At 33.9% G+C, this 20,722-nt stretch overlaps 1 protein-coding gene across 1 annotated transcript in view; it reads right to left on the reverse strand.

The window, feature by feature from the left end:
* The window catches only part of EIF3E (eukaryotic translation initiation factor 3 subunit E), a 40,440-nt gene extending 21,871 nt beyond the window's left edge, over window positions 1-18,569 (reverse strand). The window contains exons 1-5 of the mRNA XM_003760323.4: window positions 18,440-18,569; window positions 9,688-9,802; window positions 7,747-7,864; window positions 2,763-2,805; window positions 1,488-1,592 (exon numbers count right to left, since the gene is read on the reverse strand). Coding sequence (XP_003760371.1) covers window positions 1,488-1,592; window positions 2,763-2,805; window positions 7,747-7,864; window positions 9,688-9,802; window positions 18,440-18,529 — 471 coding nt within the window. The 5' untranslated portion in view covers window positions 18,530-18,569. The remainder of the gene's footprint in view (window positions 1-1,487; window positions 1,593-2,762; window positions 2,806-7,746; window positions 7,865-9,687; window positions 9,803-18,439) is intronic.
* Window positions 18,570-20,722: the final 2,153 nt, after the last annotated feature.

The raw sequence follows: 20,722 nt of genomic DNA on the forward strand, positions 1-20,722 counted from the left end.
CTGTGATTTTGTTAGTACAGAAAACTAGTACAGGATAACAAAACTGATATGTGTGAAGACATAGGGCTTGAATTCAAGCTTTCCTACTTCCAGAATCAGCTCTATTTCTATACCATTTTGCTAAAGGTTTGTAGATCTGTAGTATTTATTTACATAAACGCAGCAAGGTGCTAGAGTAGGTGAAGCACTGAATCTGGAAGTTAGGAAGAACACTCACTAGCTGGTGACAATAGGGAAGTCACTTCTGCAAATTTTGGGATGATAAAACCTACTTCCAGGTTATTGTATGAAACGTGACTGCAAATCACTTTAAAAACCTTAAAGCTCTATATAAATGCCAGCTATAATTATTGCATCATAAATCTAAATAAAATTGTAGAAAAACCAAACTACTTCTTCAACATAAAGTCTTGGTTTTCTGTCTTTGCACTATATAATATTCTCTCTAATAACAGTATTTAATTACAATGAGAAAAATAAAAATCACAGCAAAGAAAGATGATGTAACTTATAGCTGGGAAAGATTTTATTCCAATCAGTCACATTCATAGACCAGAGCCAAAAGGAACCTTGGAGATTATCTATAATTCAAACCCTTCATTTACAAATGGCAGAGAACTAAGGATCTAACATTACTTGGCCAAGGTTGAAATGGTGCTGACTCCACACTTCACTATGCTATACCATTATATGGTATATGCTATACCATATCTCCCTTACTCAAGTTCATAGAGGTCAACAGAGCCAAATATATTGAATCCCCAAACAAGATTATTTACTACATATAATGATGCAAATATCAGGAAGGGTCGGCCTTTATCTATCTTCTAACAACTGAGAATGAAGTAGAAATAGTAAATTTAAAACAATAAGGCAGAAAAGAAAGTGAATTTCATACATTCCAGAAGATTCCCCCTCTCTCCCCCCCAATTATGTTGTTTTGGGAAAAGCCAGAAAGCTTATATAAAATATAAGCAATACTACATTAAAAAGGGAATAATAAAACTTGACATGTCACTTTTCAAGTATTATAAACTTATAGTAATTACCAACAAAAACAAATATAAAGCACACAAATAACAAAATTTTACATAAAGTCCATAACATCTAAATTAGAAATAAACTAACAAAACACACTTCTTTTTTGCTCTGAGAGCTTCCTCAAGTCTGACAGAATAAACAACCTAAATGAGAGAATTCATTTAATAGTAACCAAAAATAATTTCCTTTATAATTTTTTTGGAAAGAAAAAGTATACCAAAACTGAATTCTTTGGCACAGGGATTTTCTGTAAAGAAACTCCCCATATCAATTCATACCTGCAATTTAGGAAGCTGCCTAGGGACATTTAGAGAGTAACTAACTTGCCCAAGGACAACTACCAGTATGTGTTAAAAAGCATGATTTGAGTTCAGGTCTTTCTAGCTCTTCAACCACTATGTTATACTGAATAAATTATTAGAGAACAAGGAAAAAGGGCTACTTACCAACACTCTAAAAAAGTAGAGATACTCTGCTGCTCCTGAATAGTTGCCACATTCATACTGGAATTTTGCATATCTATAGAGTGTATCTAGATATTCTTGTCTAAACTGAAAACAAAAATTAAAATTTTTACTTTTTCATTTCAACTTAATGGCATTTTTTTACTTAAGTTCAATACCAGATCATTTCACAATCAATTAGTTTCACTGAAGACTATAGTTTTAACCAACTCTTACCCCTCACAATTGATGAAACAACTGTTTGATTTACAGATTTCTTTGTGTCATTTTTTAGGTAATCCTACTCATGATATTTGTGTTTTACTTTCAAATCAATAGATACTAAGTTAGTATTATACAAAAGCAATTAACCATTACTTAAATGTTATTTTATGGAAAGATAAGAACTACACCAAAGACCTGCATCCTACAAGGCCAATTAAAACCATAACTGTAATATTTAAAAAGTTGCCCAAAACCTTACAATATTGATTAAACCACAGGACCCCAGAATTGGACAATATACTCTAAGTTATCTACTCTGTCTTCTTACAAAGGAAATGAATCTTTTCTTCAATATCTACAACATCCTATGTGACAGCACCAATGTCAATGAACAAGACCACCAAAGTTAAACCATTCCAGAGTTAGAATACTTTGAAAGCTAAAAGAGTCTATCTTTTAAAGCAATGATTTCAACCATAATTGAAGGACTGCAAGATAAAATTCTTGAATCAGTAGAGGTTGAACTAGATGTCATCTGTGGTACCATCCAACACATATTTTTGTAATTGTTGAGAAATTCTTTCACATAATAATAAGCCAAAAAGCTCTTTTTGTGTCTTCCACATATTACTGGTCCTATCTCTCTTGGGTCAAGAACATATGGTTCTTTTATGTAACAGGCTTTCCATAATTAAAGACAGCAATACTGTCTTTTCTTTCACTCCCTCCCTTCCAATTTCTTCTCTATACTAAACAAAACTCGTTTCTTCCACTATATTTATGTTATAATTTTGATTCCCCAAGTGATGAAGTCTGACATGGAAGACAGAGCAAAAATGTTAACTGTCCTTGTTATGAATGTTTTATTTCTATTTCAACAAATGAATTCTTCTTTGTGACTTAAAGCCAAATTATTGACAAATAACCTTAGAAATGTTACTTTGAAATTTATCTCAACTTTAGATAATCAAATTATCTTCACTTCATCATTTTTAAATAAATTATAATACTTAAATTAAATTTTTAAATATTTTTAAAAACCAAGATACTTACACCATGTTTGTCAGCCAGGTAGTCAAATAGCATCCGACCATCCCTTAATAAATGTTTTAAAAAAGTATTTAGTTTTTAAGAATAATTTAAAATAAATAATTCCTTAGGGTCATGAAAACAAAAAAAAAAAGTTTAAAACAATACTTATATTGCAAGAAAAGAAATACGCTTTCACAATGAAACAGCACACTATTAGTTTTCTAAACCATTAGAATTAGGGCTTAAATGCTAGTAATTGTGTTTTAATTGTGAGGAGGATATAAAATAATTATCCTTTTCCTATTAGAAGAAATACATTCTTCTCTATGCCCAGATTACATACTTTATATTTCCTGGAATGATAAGACTTGGGATACATGACAGGTACTTAAAAATACTAGTAAATGATGTTCCATTATTTGCTTAGTTTTAATGTTAAGATATTTGTTATGTGTAAAGTAACATACTGGAGTTAAAAAAAGAAAAGCAAGAGTTTGTTCTCAAAGAGATCATATTCTAAGGAAGAAAGACAACAAATAATCAAAATTAAACCAATTAAAATTAAGAACTCTTAAAATGATGTGACTAGTTAGGTTGATTCTAAACCATAGTATCATGTTAAAATTAGTCAGTCACTGAAAAAAGCACCAAGAACCACAAAAAGAATATAGTTGTTCAACCCAAATAGCTGGCATTCTTATTTGTTGTTTAACTACTACATGGACATAATACAGAGCCATTAAACATTTAAAAAGAAGGGTTTTTAATAGATGTCACCAAACTAAATACTATTTACAAATTATATAGAATGAAAAACTCTGAAAGTAGATACTTGTAACAAAATCAAAATCTACTTCATCAATACAGGATGAATGAAGTGATATCATATATGGTCTATTATATCATATCACTCCTATCATCCTGTGTGCTATTGTAGTTGAAAGAGTTCAGTAAGTTTAAGATGAGCTTACTTTCTGATAAGATTATTCAACTACAAAGAGCAGTGGCTTCATTACTCTGTTCAAATTGGTAGGAAAGCTGAAAGAGTTCAATGAGTTTAAGATGAGCTTACTTTCTAATAAGATTATTCAACTACAAAGAGCAGTGGCTTCATTACTCTGTTCAAATTGGTAGGAAATTAAATGTAAGTTAATAACAGGTGCTTTTAAGGTAGATCCAAGATAACATAGTACAGGCCAGGATCTAGATGAAGTTTCTCAATATTCCCCCCTCCAAACAACTTTAACATAACTCCTCAAATCAAATTCTGGAGTACTACTGGCTAAGATAATTCAGGTCAGCAAGAATGGTCTGTGACATTAAGTTAAGTACAGGCGTAGAGCATAATAGAAATACCAACAGTGGATTATAGAGACAGCTGAAGATCTAAGCTCATTAAAAGGATCCAATAAACTGTAAGAAAGAGATCACAGAAGACTGTGTGGACATTGTGTATAGCTGATGCTGATTGGCAACTTCAGTGTCTATAAGCAGTTCTACAGGGCCATTTTGGGTGGCAACTTAAGGGCCAGAAGGAACACTAGTAATTAATTGTGGCTGCAAGGGAGCAGGAATCTTTCTTGGGTTAAAAACCAGAGCACAGATCAGGAGAGCAATAACCACATCCCTTCCCAGGATAATACTACCCTGAAAATACCAAAAAGTTGCAGATCTTCAGAACTAACTCTGAAAACAGCAGCATTAAAAAGTCTAAAGCTTGACACAAATATTGCCCCACATCCAGGAAAGCAGAATGGAATTTTAACATAAAAGTTCAAAGTGAAAAAAATAGGCTGGAAAAATGAGGAACTAACAACAACAAAAAAAGAACCTGACCAATAAACTACAGTGACAGAGAGTAGACTAAGATATAGTTAGAAGCCAAAAATGTGAAAACAGCTACACGCAAAGCCTCAAAAAAATAAATATAAATAATGACTCCAATTGTGCCCATGGCCAGCAAAAATTTCTTGAATAGTTAGTGAGCTAAGGGTAGTAAAGGAAAAACTGGGAAAAGAAATGAGAATGATGCAATGATGCATCATGAAAAGAGGATTACTCTGGCAAAAGGGGCACAAGAATAATTACTGAAGAAGATAACACCTTAAAAACAGAATTGGCCTAATGGTGAAAGAAGCACAAAAATTTACTTAAGAACTTTTTTTTTTTGCTGAGGCAATTGGGGCTATGACTTGCCCAGGGTCACACAGCTAAGAAGTATTAAGTATCTGAGGCCAAATTTGAGCCAAATTTGAACTCGGGTCCTCCTGACTTCAGGGCTGGTGCTCTATCCACTGCGCCACCTAACTGCACCAAAAAAGAACTATTTTAAAAGCAGAATAAGCCAAATGGAAAAACTATGAAAGCTTAGTGAAGAAAATAATTCCTTAAAAATTAGAATTGGACAAGTTAGAGGTCCATAAGACATCAAGCAGCAATAAAAGAAACTAAAAAGATGAAAAATAGGAAAAAAATGAAATATCTCATCGGACAAATAAAAAATTGATTCAGGAAAGACAATTAAGAATTGCTGGACTACTTGAATGCACGATAAAAAATAGAGCCTAGACATCATTTCAAGAAATTATAAAGGGAAATGGTCCTGATTTCTTAGGTACAGAAGGCAAAATAAATACTGAAAAATTTACTGATTACCTATTGAAAGAGACCCATAAAATGAAAATTCCCAAGAATATTATAGCCAATCCCAGAGTTTCCATGTCAAGGAGAAAATACTTCAAGGAGCTACAAATAAACAATTCAAATATCATGAAGTCAGTCAGGGTCACACAAGATTTAGCATTTCCATTTTAAAGGAATAGAAGGGCTTGGAATATGATAATGTGGTAGGTAAAGGTAATATAAGGTATTACAACCAAGAATTACCTACCCAATAAAATTGAGTATGATACTTTGGTGGGTAGGAAGGGGAGGAGAATGTCATTTAATGAAATAGAGGACTTCCGAGCATTCCTGAAAAGATCAGAGCTGCATAAAACATGACATTGAAACAAAAGACTCAAAGGAAGCACAGAAAGGTCAACATGAAAGAGTAATCATGAGGAATGCATGTTTACATTCTCATATGGGAAGATGATACATATAACACATAAAAACTTTTATCATTTTGGCAGTTAGGAGGAGTCTACATAGAGAGCACAGATATGAGTCAATTATGTTGGGATGATCTAAAAAAGGGGAGTGGTATTGAGAAAAAGGGATTTTCTGGTAGAAAGAAAAGAACAGGAAAAAACCTATCATGCAAAAGGGGCATACAAGGAAGAGCTTTTGTAGTGAAGGGGGAAACATGGGTAGCAGGCAATGCCTGAACTTCACTCATCAAAATTGGTTCAAAGAAGGAATATATATATATATATGTATATCTGTATATCTAGACATATATATCTACGTCTCTCTCTCTCTCTCTTTGTATATATATATATATATATATATATACACACACACAGAGACATTCAGTTGAATACAGAAATCTATCTTAACTAAGGTGTTGAGTGGTTAAAATTAGCATTAATAAAGGGACAACACTAAATTCCAATAACACAAATGCTTAAATATTTTTATTTATCCAATTTTTAAAGCTATTTATTTAAACTTTTGTTAAGAAAGTTAATAAGATGAAACTGGGCCTGGGGTCAGGAAGGCTTGTTTAAATCCAGCCTTAAAAAACCTACGAACAAGTGCAACTCTGGGCAAGTTATTTCACCTATGCTTGCCTCAGTTTCCACATAAGTGAGCTGGAGGAGGAAATGATAAACCATTCTAGTATCTTTGCCAAGAAAACCCCAAATTTGGTCACGAATTTCAACAACAAAACAGTATTTTTAGCCTGAACCAAATTTCTTAACTGATACATCATGCCACAAAAACTTCATGTTCCTTTTCCTTCTTTCATCAACTGCTTCTTCCCAGATACTTCATCTTAAAGAAAAAGTCCAGGAGAACTATGTTTTTATTCCTCTTCAGGTTCTACTACTAACTCTCTTCATTCTGGAAGTTCCCTGGACTTTTCACACTGAAAGTGCTTTATCCCTATGGTCCCTTCCTCTGATTGACTTGTTCTTTCTAGAACCTTCATGTGAAAGAATGCCCAGATAAGCCATGTCTTTATTCCTCTTCTCCTAAATTTCCAGATTTTCTCATCTCTTCCTCCTCCCTTTTCCCCTCCCTACCTGGAACTTTTTAATTTCTTTTCTTTTGTGTTATCTTCCCCCATTAGAATTTAAACTCTTGAGAGAAGGAAGTGTACTATTCTTTTAGCATGTATTTGAATTCCCATAATTAGTAGAGGCCGACATATTTTTTGCACTAGAACGTGCTACCTCAAGGGTATCCCCAGAGATATTGGAACATGATGGACAAATCTTTTTGAAAAGAAATAAAAACTTACAAATAATAGGTCAAAGTGTTATAAAATTAAAACAAAATTAAAACCTGAGCTCAAGACCATTGTGAAAAGTTTATTGCATAAACAATATTTTTTTCTCATTTCTTTGAGAAATGGCATTTTGTGATGAACACTGCCAGTTGCCAAAAAAAAAAAAAAAAAAAAGTACTAATTAAAATAATATATTCATCTTAGGAAGTTGCAATAATGTTCAAATTAATAAAACTGAAAAATTTCACTGAATGAGAATCATTCACTGAATGAGAGAGAGAAGTACCTCTGAGATCTTTTTCAAATTCTTCATTTTAGAGATTTAAAAACAGGACCTACAAAGATACCTTACCAGAAATAAGATAATTCAAATCTTCCTAAGACAATTCATATAGAATTTTCTGGAATGGTGCTGGTATACTATCCAAGTTTCATAGGCATACAACAATGAGGTCAGCACAACAGCAGCACTGTGGACTTCAGTTTGGTAGTCAGTCTAATACTTCTCCTCTCCCACACTTTCCTTTGGAGTGATTCATACTAAGACTTTTCAACTCTCAGTCACTATTTTTTCAACTACCACTAGGTTTCAAGGTAAGAAGTGGCTACCTGGTCGATTGCATTTGCCTTGTTGTTTCTGGATCTTCAAACATCTTGACGATTGGTTCAGTTTCTGCCTGTAGCTGTTTTAGTTGTGCAACAACAGTAGTTCTTTTTTCACGCAAAGCTATTAAAAAAAGTGAAGTATTACTATAATGCTGATGCAAATTCTTCAACTTGAATACACTATCCTTAAAACTTATTTATTCATCTATCACTAATGACTTCACCTGGGTAGGTTGAATAATGAAATATAATTTCCATTTTACAGATGATAAAACGGAGGAAAAATGACTTCTCTGGGGGTCATACAGCTATTAAGGTCCATATAAGACATCACAAATGTAGCACAAGTAAAGGTATATAAATCCAGTGGTCATGTGAAAGAATTCCTATACTATTCTTTCTGGAGATACCAGTACCAATAATCTACACTGTAGTTCTTACTTTTCAGGGATTCTCCAATCATTTCAAGAAATCTGTGAATATCCAAATCCTCTAACACATCTGAAAGCCCTACTAAATTACCAACAACTTGTGCTTTTATTTTCTCACTTAATAGGCTATAACAAAGCTTCTTAAACTATGGGTCAAGACCTTTGAATATGGGGTCACAAAAAATTTGCCAACAGTAAATGGTTTCTGAATGTTCCTGGAGTATCAAATATTCCACCAAAATACAATTATTTATGTAAAAATAAACAAGCACATACACTTCATTAATTTGCAAATTTGCTTTCAACTTTAAAAAAATGATAAAATTATATATATCTACCAAAGAACTGTTTTAAAATAATTTCCTTATGATTTACAATGAGTAATTTGATTTGCATACTTATTTTGTATATTAATACACTTGGGGTTGCATAACAATTTCTTGGGTGAAAAGGAGTCACGAGTGGAAAAAGTTTAGGAAACCCTGGGTTATAATAATATGATGCTGGAGGTCCATAAAATTTAATCCATTAAAGAAAAAAAATTCAAAGTTTTGAAACAACTGAATAGGAAAATACTTTTGGCTCTTTGCTATTAACTTTTTAAAAATCAACATTAATACACACCATTACAGAGGCGAAATATCCCTAAAACAGACATTAAAAAAATGCAACTCTGCACATTCATGCAGGGATGACATCCAGATGTATGCACCCTGAATATCCTGCTATACTTAGTGAATATGTTGCTCAGCTTTGCTAAATTACCTTTCACTTCTTATCTTCTAGATGACACGTTAATAAAAAAGGAAAACACACCAATTGCCTCTTCCTTTAAAGTATGTATCTAGTTGGTTTTTATGAAAGTTAATACATTTTATTACTTAGGAAGACAGATCAGGGATCTCAACAGTGGCAGCACTCTTTACATAAAGCTACATTAAATATTAAAAAATTTACTGAAAGAATGAATGTCGGTGTGAGAACAAACATAATGCATGATTGAAAATTTTAAATCCTACTACGACATATTCAACATATATAGGACTGCTTGCCATCTAGGGAAGGAGGTGGAGGAAGAGAGGGGAAAAATCAGAACAGAAGTGAGTGTAAGGGATAATGTTGTAAAAAATTATCCCGGCATGGGTCCTGTCAATAAAAAGTTATTATAATAAAAAAAAAATTTTAATCCAAAGATCATTTATCAACTGATAGAACTACTTCTTTATTGTTTCTTTCATAAGTATTAGATGCTTTTCAAAATAAAAAAGATATACCTTTAGAACAAATCAGGTTATCAGTATAGACATGTACAGAATTGAAAATACAAATAAATGGGACTGTTAAGAAAGAAAAGAATTTTATGATCTTTTATAACAATTTCTGTGCTTATAATTTTATGTCAATCTACAAATAATTGAGCTATCTAGCAAAGAAGTTCTTATAGCTGAAAAATTTTACAACATATGGTCAGATTCCCAAAGTTCTGGTCTTAATTTATTACCAGGTTACTTACCATGAGGAATATCATCAGAATAAAGATTTTTATAGACATCCATTGCAAAGTCCACCATGTTTGTGTCACTAAGAAGGTCCAATTTTCCTTGAAGTAATTCCTTTTCATTATATATCTGCAAGGAAGAGTTAAAAAAAATATTCTGAGAAGTTTAAAAATTTTTTTTTATTAATTCATTACTAAAAATGATTTAATTTTTAACAGTTTTAACAGGATTTAGATTATTTGCAACAACTGGTCTGTTTTTAGTTCCAGAGTATCAATGATGAAACACTCCCCTCTGTTTAGTGGAGGTGGTGGACTAATATGATGATGCAAAAATCTTCATGCACTTCAGGTGATCACCCTGTACTCTGCTTTGGGAATCTACTCTACTTGCCTTAAAATGTGGCAAGAACAACTAAACATAATGCTCCAGAAATTAACTAACTAAAATCAAATAAGACTATCATTTACTTTGTTATGCTCACTATAATTTTTAATAGTCCAAGACTGTTTTATCATTTCAAGTCATCATGTTGCCATGTTATTTTGGTGACTCAGACACATGGGAAAAAAATGCTCTAAAGTACTAAAAGAGATGTGTAATTAAAGCAATTCTTGAAGAACAAATTTAACATTATACTGATGAAGTTGACAAAAGAAGAAAATGACAAACAAGCACACACTAGTACTGCCATTGCAGAAAGCAATTTGGTACTGTGCCCAAAGAGCTAATAAACTCTTCATACATTCATTACTCCCACAGGGATCAAATACAGAAGAAAAAGACTTTACAAGTGTGTGTATATGTATGCATAGTGTGTATACACACACACACACTTTTTTGTAGTGGCAAAGAACAGGAAACAAATGGGTGCCCATCTCTTGAGGTGGAAGGAATGGATGAAAAAATTATGATATATAAAAATAATGAAGATGTGGTTTCAGAAAAATCTGGGAAGACTTTTGTGAACTGATGAAAAGAGAAATGATCAGAACTAGAAACTGTAAAGGACCCATCATTTCAAATGAGATATTTTTTAAGACAGTCAAGTGGGTATTTTTTTTTTTGCTTAATAGGCATATTTGTTACAAAGACTTAATTTTTTTCTTTATGTAATAGTACAAATGAAGAGGAAAAGATTTGTTAAATTGAAAAGAATGTTCAAAAAATAAACTGAGATGTAAATAAAGTAGACAAAACAAAAGTCACGTTAACTAAAAAGAATTTTTAAATGCATAAGTACGTCTGGTATACTCCCCAAGCGCTGTTCCTCCAAGATACCATCCATTTACATTAAGATTAATCACTAGGTCTGGTATGTAATTAGTTTCAAAGAGAGGATGATAACTCAACTCCTATTCTTTTGCTTTTTTCCTACTATGCAGAATTGCTTTCAGCTTGAATAACAGAACAAAGTTGCTAATGTTGAGTTGAAAGACAAATGAGGAAAAAAGAAGAAAAACCTAGATACACATTGACACCAGAGTCCACTTTCCTCTTAATTACTTTCCTAATTCATTGCAGTTTGGCTTCCAAATCTCAATCAATTGAAGCTGCTCTCTGAAAAGATAGCTATCTCATAATTGCTAAATGTGATCATCTTTTCTCGATCCTCATCCTCATTTTTCTGCATTGTTCACAACCCCTTCCACTTGGATATTCTTCTCTCTCTAGGTTTCCATGATATCTCCTTGAGTGGACATCTAATCTGGTCTTTCTCAGTCTTTTATTGGTTCCAACCTCTATCTCAAATCACTATGCCAAAGCCTCTACTCAAGTCTTCTGTCAATCAATCAATTACTAATTATGTGCCAGATGCTGTGCTAAGAGCGGGGAATACAAGGAATGATATTCCCCAATAAGTTTACATTACAATGGGATAAAACATAAAAAAAAAAAAGCTAAGAGGAGGTTAGGGTAGAGAAGAGAAAGTACCCAGCATGGGGACATGTAAAGAGAAATCTAGAGTACCAAACTATTGAGAAATGAAGAGAAGGCTAGACTGAGCAGGCTTCCCTAAAGATGGGTTCCGGGAGGAGCAGAACCTTCTCCCAGTTTCCAAGAGAAGAAGGAAAGAAGGGAATGGAGGAAGGAGGGCAAAAAGAATTTCTATACAGACTATCAGCAGGCATTGTGCTAAGCAATATATAAATATTATCTCATTAGATCTTTACAGTCACCCAGGGAGTGTGCAGTTATCTCCATTTTACTGAGGAAATTAAAGTACACAAAGTTAAGTATATTGTCTAGAGACACAGAGGTAGTGTTTGATGTCAAATTTAAACTCGGGTCTTCCTGACCACAGCACTTTAGAACTCAAGTTGATTCCTGAAGGCCAGTAAAACCAAGGTGGAAAAAAACAACAACAACAACAACAACAACAAAAAAAAAAACCAGAAAGTGAAAAAGCATAATTCCAGGCATGGGGTCAGTTAGTGGAAAGGATGAAAGTTTGGAGTTAAAATGTCAGGTTGAAATAAGTTTTAGTAGATCAGTACAGCTAGATTACAGAGTGTGAGCCAAGGTAGAGTAAAACATAAGATAAATAGAACAGTAAATAAAAAGTCCATACTCTTTGACTCACAAGTTTCACTAGGAATATCTCAGTGAGCTCAAAAAAAGAATCCATATATCCTAAAATATTTGCAGAGAACTTTTATTAATAGCAAAGAAGGGGAAGCAAAGTAAATTTCCATCAATTACTATCTATGTTTAAAAACTTTGTGGTACATGAATTTAATGGACCAACAATGAATATGAAGTATTCACAGAAGCACTTACTATTATATCCTATGCAAAATAGGTTTTATGCTCTTAAGGACTTTGCAAACTAGTTAGGAAAAACAAAAATGTAAATAAATACAACATATATAGAATATAATTGGGAGGAAGAAGAGATGAAAATCAGGAAAGGTTTTTTATAAGATACAATACATGGAATGACCCTTAAAAGGACCTAACGACTCCAAAAAGCAGAAGTAAAAAGTTCTCAACATGTGATTTGAAAAACTCTGGAGGTTCCTTTCAGAAAAATCTAGAGGTTGAAAAAAAATCATAAAAACTTGTTTAGTTATAATCCTCCCCTTTTCAAATATGTCTATGTGAAGTCAGATATTTTTCAACTACTTCAATCAAATAACAGATTGGAGAATCTAAAGTGCAACTGATAGGAGAATCTACTTGTTTTCTATTATGTCAGACATTAAAAAGATTTATAAAAATAGGTAAAACAATGCCATTTTTCTCACTGGCCCTGATTTGTTATGTATTTGACATGCATCACTTAATAAATTGATATACATGGAAGCCTAAACTTTTGTTTCCTTAGTCATTTCATATTTCACAAGGCTTTGTCCTGCACCTATTTCTCTCTTACCTTCATACTATAACTAAACAGTGTCCAAGGCTTCAAAAATATCAACTCTAAGCAACTAATTCCCAGATCTATATATCCAAACTCCTTTCTTGCCATCAGAAAGTGCCATTTGGATAATTTGAACTTAATAAATGTTAATTGAGATTATTGGCTAAATATCTGCTGTGTCCCTTCAAAACCTCTCCCTTTCTGCCAGGCACCACTAATCTCCTAGTCATCCAATGTTAATGTCTTCCTTAACATTCACTTACCCTAAAAATCCAATCTTGTCATTGATACCTTCCTATCTCTTGTTCCCGTCCCCCTTGTATTCATAAAGTCACCATCCAGGTGGAAGTTCTCATTAACTCAAGCCTGGATTATCATAATAGTCTACTGATTGGTTTAAAGACCTCAAGTCTCTCCCTTTAACAATCCAGCCTCTTCACAGGTGCCAAAGAGACTTTGCTAAAATGTACATTTACTTTGTAACCTCTCCTATCCCATTCAATAAAACCCAAAAGTTGCTATTTGGCATTTAAAGCCCTTCATAGCCTGGTCCTTTTTTCTCCAATCTGCTCATATATACTTTATTCTCACTTTATATTAATTACTCTATGAATCCAGTAGACTACACTGGCCTTCTTTGTGTTTCTCCCACAAGCTATTTCATACCTTTTCACTGGTTGTCCCTCGAGCTTGGAATGATCTTTTTATATATTGGGTTCCCAAGAATCAGGTCAAATTCCACCTTCTTCAGGAACATTCTGTCCAGTCTTACCCTAGCCATCTCTCTGAGATTACCAACCTACACACTCTATATATTTTGTATGTATATAATTGTTTGTATATTATTTCCACCTTTAGAAAATCAATTCCTTAAAGGCCAGGTATTTTTTTTTTTTTTAAAGAAAATGTTCTTCCCCACTGCTTAGCACAGTACACAGCACACATTAAGTTATTTAGTAAATGTTTACTGTTTTACATTGGGATAGGAGATCTTTCAGAAACAAGTTAGGAGGGAGTATATTTCAAATATGTAAGATTACTTGTGCAGACATGATGATAGGAAGTAGTGTCAGGTATGAGGAAGACAGAGGTCACTTTAGCTGAAATAATGCATTTGAAGTTCTTTATGATCTGGAGTCTTTTTAGTCTTCTTACATATTACTCCCTTCCACACTCAGTGGTTCAAGTAACTATTCAGGTTGGCTACTCCTTGAATATTAATGGCTAATAATAGTTCTCCCACCTCCTTCTGCTTATGTGCTATCTAAATGTTGTATTCTTTCTTCTTTACCTTACTTTTCTGATTACATTATTGCCAACTTGAAGGCACTATTTATTACCCTTAGCAGCACAGTGAACAGAATACTGCTACAATATTTATTAGATATTTGACCTCGGGCAATTCATTTAAACTTTCTTGGGATAAAACTTCTAGTTAAGATGTGTGTAATGTGCCATGAAACCATCCACTTTTTCTTGGAATACTAAATTTTTTTAGTATTTTCCTCAGAATATCTCCTTGCCACTGCTACGTATCAAAATTAATTTTTATACATGTTACACAAAGAACAAGGATTCGTAACCTTTTTTTAATCTCTTGGGCCTGTCAGAGAATTCCCTCAACTAAGAGGAATAGGACTTCTTGGAAGATAAGCCGCTGTCAGGAGTTTAATGACGTCAGGTCAAAAGTCAAACTAAACCTAAAGCAGAGAAATGGTTGCCAAGGAAATTGGTGATAGCAGGTTCAACTTCCCAAGATACTGATTTTTATAAATTTTAAGACTCACTTAAATTACATGATCAATGAACAGCACTTTTGTTACAACTTAGGTTAGATAAGTAACATTTTTTACAGAAAAAGTAATGGTAGTCAAAGTAGGGGAGATCATTCAAGGGAGAAAAAGGAGCTAAATTTTCTGGGAAAATATTTCCTACACAGCTGACAAAACTTATCTGAAAAAGATATTTCTGTTCAAGAATGGGAGGCAAGGGAAGGTGACTAATTACTTTTTATAATTATGAAAGAAGTCCTTTTAGACAAGACTGCAGTGTCAACCAATAATAGTTAAATAATAGACAAGACCATCTACTTTATGTAACTATTGTTTTTTTCTTACTTTTCACTATTAGACTACCAGATGATTAAGACATTTCAACAATGTTACTCCATCAATCTGAATGAAATAACTATAGTTTCTATTTTTCCCCTTACAGATTCTTTGGCAGTATGGTGAAACCTAGAATCACTTCCATGTAATTCCACTCAGTAATCAAAGTGACCTTTTTAATAAACTCCATAGCTTTCTATCATCTTTAGGGTTAAATATAAAAATCTTAAGTTTGGCATTCAAAGCTCTTCCTTATCTCCCACTCCCCCTTTCTAGTCTCATAACTCACAAACCTACCCCCCCCCCTCACATACTCTATTATGTAGTACACTGGACTCCTTTGCTATTTCTCAAACAAGACACTTTAACAAGTCCAACTTTTTTTCAATGGTTGTCTCTCATGCCTGGAATGGTATCCTTCCCTCCTCATTTCTGATTTCTGCTTCAAGTTTCAGTTAAAATTCTACGTTCTACAGAAAGTCTTTCCCAATCTGCTTTAATTCTAGTGTCTTCTCTCAGATGATTACTTGCAATTTATGCTGGGAATTAATTTATACATAATTGTTTGCAGGTTGTTTCCCTTCATTAAACTTTGAGCTACATTGGACTCCTTTACTATTTCTCAAACAAGACACTGTAACAAGTCCAACTTTTTTTCAATGGTTGTCTCTCAGACAACCTGGAATGTATCTTCCCTCCTCATTTCTGATTTCTGCTTTAAGTTTCAGTTAAAATTCTACCTTCTACAGAAAGTCTTTCCCAATCCCCTTTAATTCTAGTGTCTTCTCTCATGTGATTAATTGCAATTTATGCTGGGAATGAATTTGTACATAATTGTTTGCAGGTTGTTTCCCTTCATTAAACTTTGAGCTCCTTGAGAACAGGGGCTGTCTTTTTCTTTATCTTTAGCACTGGAGTCTAGCATATAGCACTTAAAAGAAAAAAAACTTCATTGACTAGCTCAAATATTACAAATTTCTAAGATTGCCAGAGACATATTAGAAATTATTTGCCCATCTTCACAAAGTTAAGTCAGAGATGGGATTTAAACCTAGGCCTTCAGGATTCCTAGCTCGGCTATTCTAACCACAGATTTCTTTACCTCACATTAAATAGCGCTTCAGTTTTTCTGATTGCCCTGTGAAACGCAACATAAGCATTATTATCAGAGAAGATAAGATCATTCAGATATCTACCAGTTATTAGAGAAAGGAAATGATTATACCAAATCCAAGTAACACAAAGGAAAAAAAAAAAAAATCAAGGTTCAAAATTTGTGTAGCTCTGGGGCTAAGGAGAAAAGATTTATTGGTTAAAACAATATTCTGTCTTTACTTAGGGATAGAAATTTAAAAGCACGTTAACAAACATACAGGCCAAAAATGACTGAAACACTACATTTGGTGTTTGTTTTTTTTAATAAAAAGCACATAAGCATCAAAACAGGTTCTGTAAAATCAGTCTATTGTTACCAAATTAATATACAGATAACTTTAAAACAACAGGAAAAAAAAACAAAACTTTTCAGGGAATCTAATTCCACAGTTTACTACCTTAACTAAGCAGACAATATACATCACATACCAAATAGCATGTAACAAAATAATATTTTTTTTCCTTTTAATAATTCTTTCTTAAGCACACGGAACAGCAAGTGCATGAGAATGCAATATCTCTACATATATATATATATATATATATATATATATACATATGTATGTGTATATGTACATATAGGTGTGTCTATACATATAGGTATGCATATATACATATATGCATGTGTATGTATACATATATGTGTGTAGATATATGTATATATACACATACATATATGTGTGTATACATATGTATATGTATACACACATATATACATACACATGTATATTATATATACACATATATACACGCATGTGCATATATACATATATATATACACACAGTATGTATATATATACACACATACATATATGTATATATACACATGCATGTATATATCTACACACATACATGTATACACATACATGTATACAATGCATATATGTATATATCTGCACACATACATGCATATATACATATATCTACACACATATATGTATACATACACATGCATATATGTATATATGCATACCTATATGTATAGACACACCTATATGTACATATACACATACATATGTATATACACACATACATATATGTATATATCTACACACATATATGTATATACACACATATATGTACATATACACATACATATATACAGATTATATGTATATATCTACACACATGTATGTATATACACATGCATACACACATATATGTACATATACACATATATATCTACACACATGTATGTATACATAAACATACATATATGTATATATGCACACCTATATGTACACACACATACATATATATCTACACACATATATGTATGTGCACACATGTATATTTACACATATATGTACAAATACACACATACATATATATGTATAAATACACACATAAATATATATGTGCATATATATATACACACACACATATATGTATATATGTATATATATATGGGAAGTGATTAAACAACCCTATGGCACCCACAGAGAAAACAAATAGAACAAGTACACAAATTTCATCAAAACTAATACACACTGCACCATTTTACAATTCTCTACAAAGAAAGCTGGGCTAACAACTTGAAAACAAAAAAAAATTTCCAAGCATTCTAAAGAAAAGCGATAGGAGGGCAGGAAGAGGAGGTAGGAAAGAGGAGGAAAAAGTGGCGAACGCAAGAACAGATTAGAGATAAATCTTATAACTGACAGGAGGACACAAAAATTCTAAGGTGCGTAATCATCCATAAGAGAAAAAGACACCGAAATTTTGATCAAGGAGCAAGGGCAACGTTAAGGCTACAGAGAAAGCTGGGGGAGTTAAGAGGAAGATGGGAGCCTTCCTGAGACTTAGAAGCTATTCTGACGCCTCCTTTCCGGCTCTAGAACCTGAGAGCGCGGCCAGGAGCTCGACAACAGCCCAGTTCGGCCGCGGAGGCGCCTTAGGCCCAAGCGGCCTCGAGAACACCCGAGTCTTCTCCCCACCGGCTCCACAGCCTCCGCGCATCCCTGGGGTTGAAAGCACAAGCCAGGCCCGGCGGAAGGAGGGCCCGGCGGAAGGAGAGCCCGCCGGCCCAGGCCGCCTCACACGTGTAGCAGGCCCGAGGCCCCCTCCCGCAGCCAAGCAGGCAGCGCAAAGACCGCGTGGACTCCTGGAGCTTCCTCGGAGCCCTGGGAGATCGCTCACCTCTTTGACTGAGAGAAATTCGAGCAGTGGGAAGACCAGATGGCGGTCCAAAAAGTGCGCGATGCGAGTAGTCAGATCGTACTCCGCCATCTTGCCGGGAAAAAGGGAGTAACTCCTGGCCAAACTTTATTGATAGCGTTGTGAAGCGGACAAACAGACGGATCCCCGACTGCGCTTGCGCAGCTGGGCTGGGCAAGGGAAGAGTGAGGCGTTACGGGGCGGGGCTTCTGTCTCTGGAGGGGAGAGAGCGACGGCACGCTTACTGCGCAGGCGCCTAGCGGCCGGCAGTTTCAATCATACTGGATTTAAAAAAGTAGTACGCCCTGAACCTCAGACTGGCTCCCGTTGGAGCCTGGTAGATTTTTTTTTCATCCCCTTTTCTTCCCGCTTCTCTTGGATACCTTCATTCTCGAGCTTTTCCCAGGAGCTGAGCTGCTTCTACTGACATCCCTGGTCCTCTTTGAAGATGCTTTCTGTGAACTGCATCACGGGTAGAAAGTGTCTGTGTCCCTGGGATGGGTGATGGAGGAAGCGTTTTTGTTTTTTTTTTTTTTTTTTTTAATTGTAATGTTTATTTATTTTTTATACCCATTGCTTTATAAATCACTTTGGGAGAAAAAAATCACAGCAAAAGGGAAAAACCATGGGAGAGATTTAAAAAAAAATGGACATTGCATGTGTTGATTTACATTCAGTCTCCTTAGTTCTTTTTCTGGATGCAGATGGTATTTTCTGTACAAAGTCTATTGGGATTGTTTTCTATCACTGAATCACTGAGAAACAAGCCTTTCTAACTGATCGTCTCACATTCTTCCTGTTATTGTGTATAGCGTATTCCTGGTTCTGCTTGTTTTGCCTAGTATCAGTTTATGTCAATTTTCCCAGGCCTTTCTAGAATCAGTTGTCCATCGTTTTTAAAAGAACAATAATATTCCATTACCTTCAAATACCCCAACTTGTTCAGCCATTCCCCAATTGATGGGCATCTACTCATTTTCCAATTCTTTGCTACCACAAAAAGAGCTAATGCGTATTTTTTGCACATATAGGTCCTTTTCCTTTTCTTAATGATTTCCTTGGGAAACAGATCCAGTAGTGGCTCTGCTGGGTCAAAGGATATGCACAGTTTTATAGCCCTTTAGGCATAACTCCAAATTGCTCTCCAGAATGGTTGGATCATTTCACAACACCACCAACGATGTATTAGTATCCCAGTTTTCCCACATTCCCTCCAACATTTATTATTATCTTTTCCTGCCATTTTAGTCAATCCCAGAAGTATGAGGTGGTAGTTTTAATTAAATTTCTCTAAGCAATAGAGATTTAGAGCATTTTTTCATATGACTATAGATGGCTTTAATTTCATCATCTGAAAATTGTTCATATCCCTTCGGTATTTGTCAATTGGGGAATGACTTGTATTCTTATAAATTTAACACAGCTCTTTATATACTTTAGAAGTGAGACCTATATCAGAAATACTGGCTGTAAAGATTTTTTTTCCAGCTTTGTACTTCGCTTTTAATCTTGTTTCTGTTGATTTTGTTTGTGCAAAACCTTTTTAATTTAATCAAAGTTGTGTGTTTTGCCTTTCATGATGTTTTCTAATTCTTTTTTTTTCTCTCATCTCCAAAGGTCTGATAAGTAAATTATCCCTTGTTTTCCTGATTTGTTTGTAGTATCCTCCTTTATATGCATCCATTTTGATCTTGTTTGAGAGGTACATGTGAAATGTAGGTCTAAGCTAAGTTTTTGACATATTATTTTCCAGTTTTCCCAGCAATTTTTGTCATATAGTGAGTTCTTATTCCACAAGCTAGAGTTTGGGGGGTTATCAAATATTAGATTGCCATGGGCCTTAATTATTGTGTTATGTGTATCTAATCTATTCCATTGATCTACCACTCTATTTGGTACTTAGCCAGTACCAAATAGTTTTGATGACTGCTGCTTTATCATATAGTTTTAGTTTTGGTATTGCTAACATTACATCCTTTGTATTTTTTTTTTCATTAATTTCCTTGATATTCTTGACCTTTTGTTCTTCCAGATGAATTTTGTTATTTTTTCTAGTTCTATAAAATAATGTTTTCGTGGTTTGATTCACTGAATCACTGAACAAGTAGACTACTTTAGACAGAATTGTCATTTTTTTTATATTAGCTCAGTCCAGCTATAAACAATTGATATTTTTCCAGTTGTTTAGATCTGACTTTGTGTGAGAAATGTTTTGTAATTGTGTTCATATAATTCTTGGGTTGCTGTGCTTTCCAACCCTGGACT

This window comes from Sarcophilus harrisii, chromosome 1 (assembly GCF_902635505.1).
Source record: "Sarcophilus harrisii chromosome 1, mSarHar1.11, whole genome shotgun sequence".
Taxonomy (NCBI): domain Eukaryota; kingdom Metazoa; phylum Chordata; class Mammalia; order Dasyuromorphia; family Dasyuridae; genus Sarcophilus; species Sarcophilus harrisii.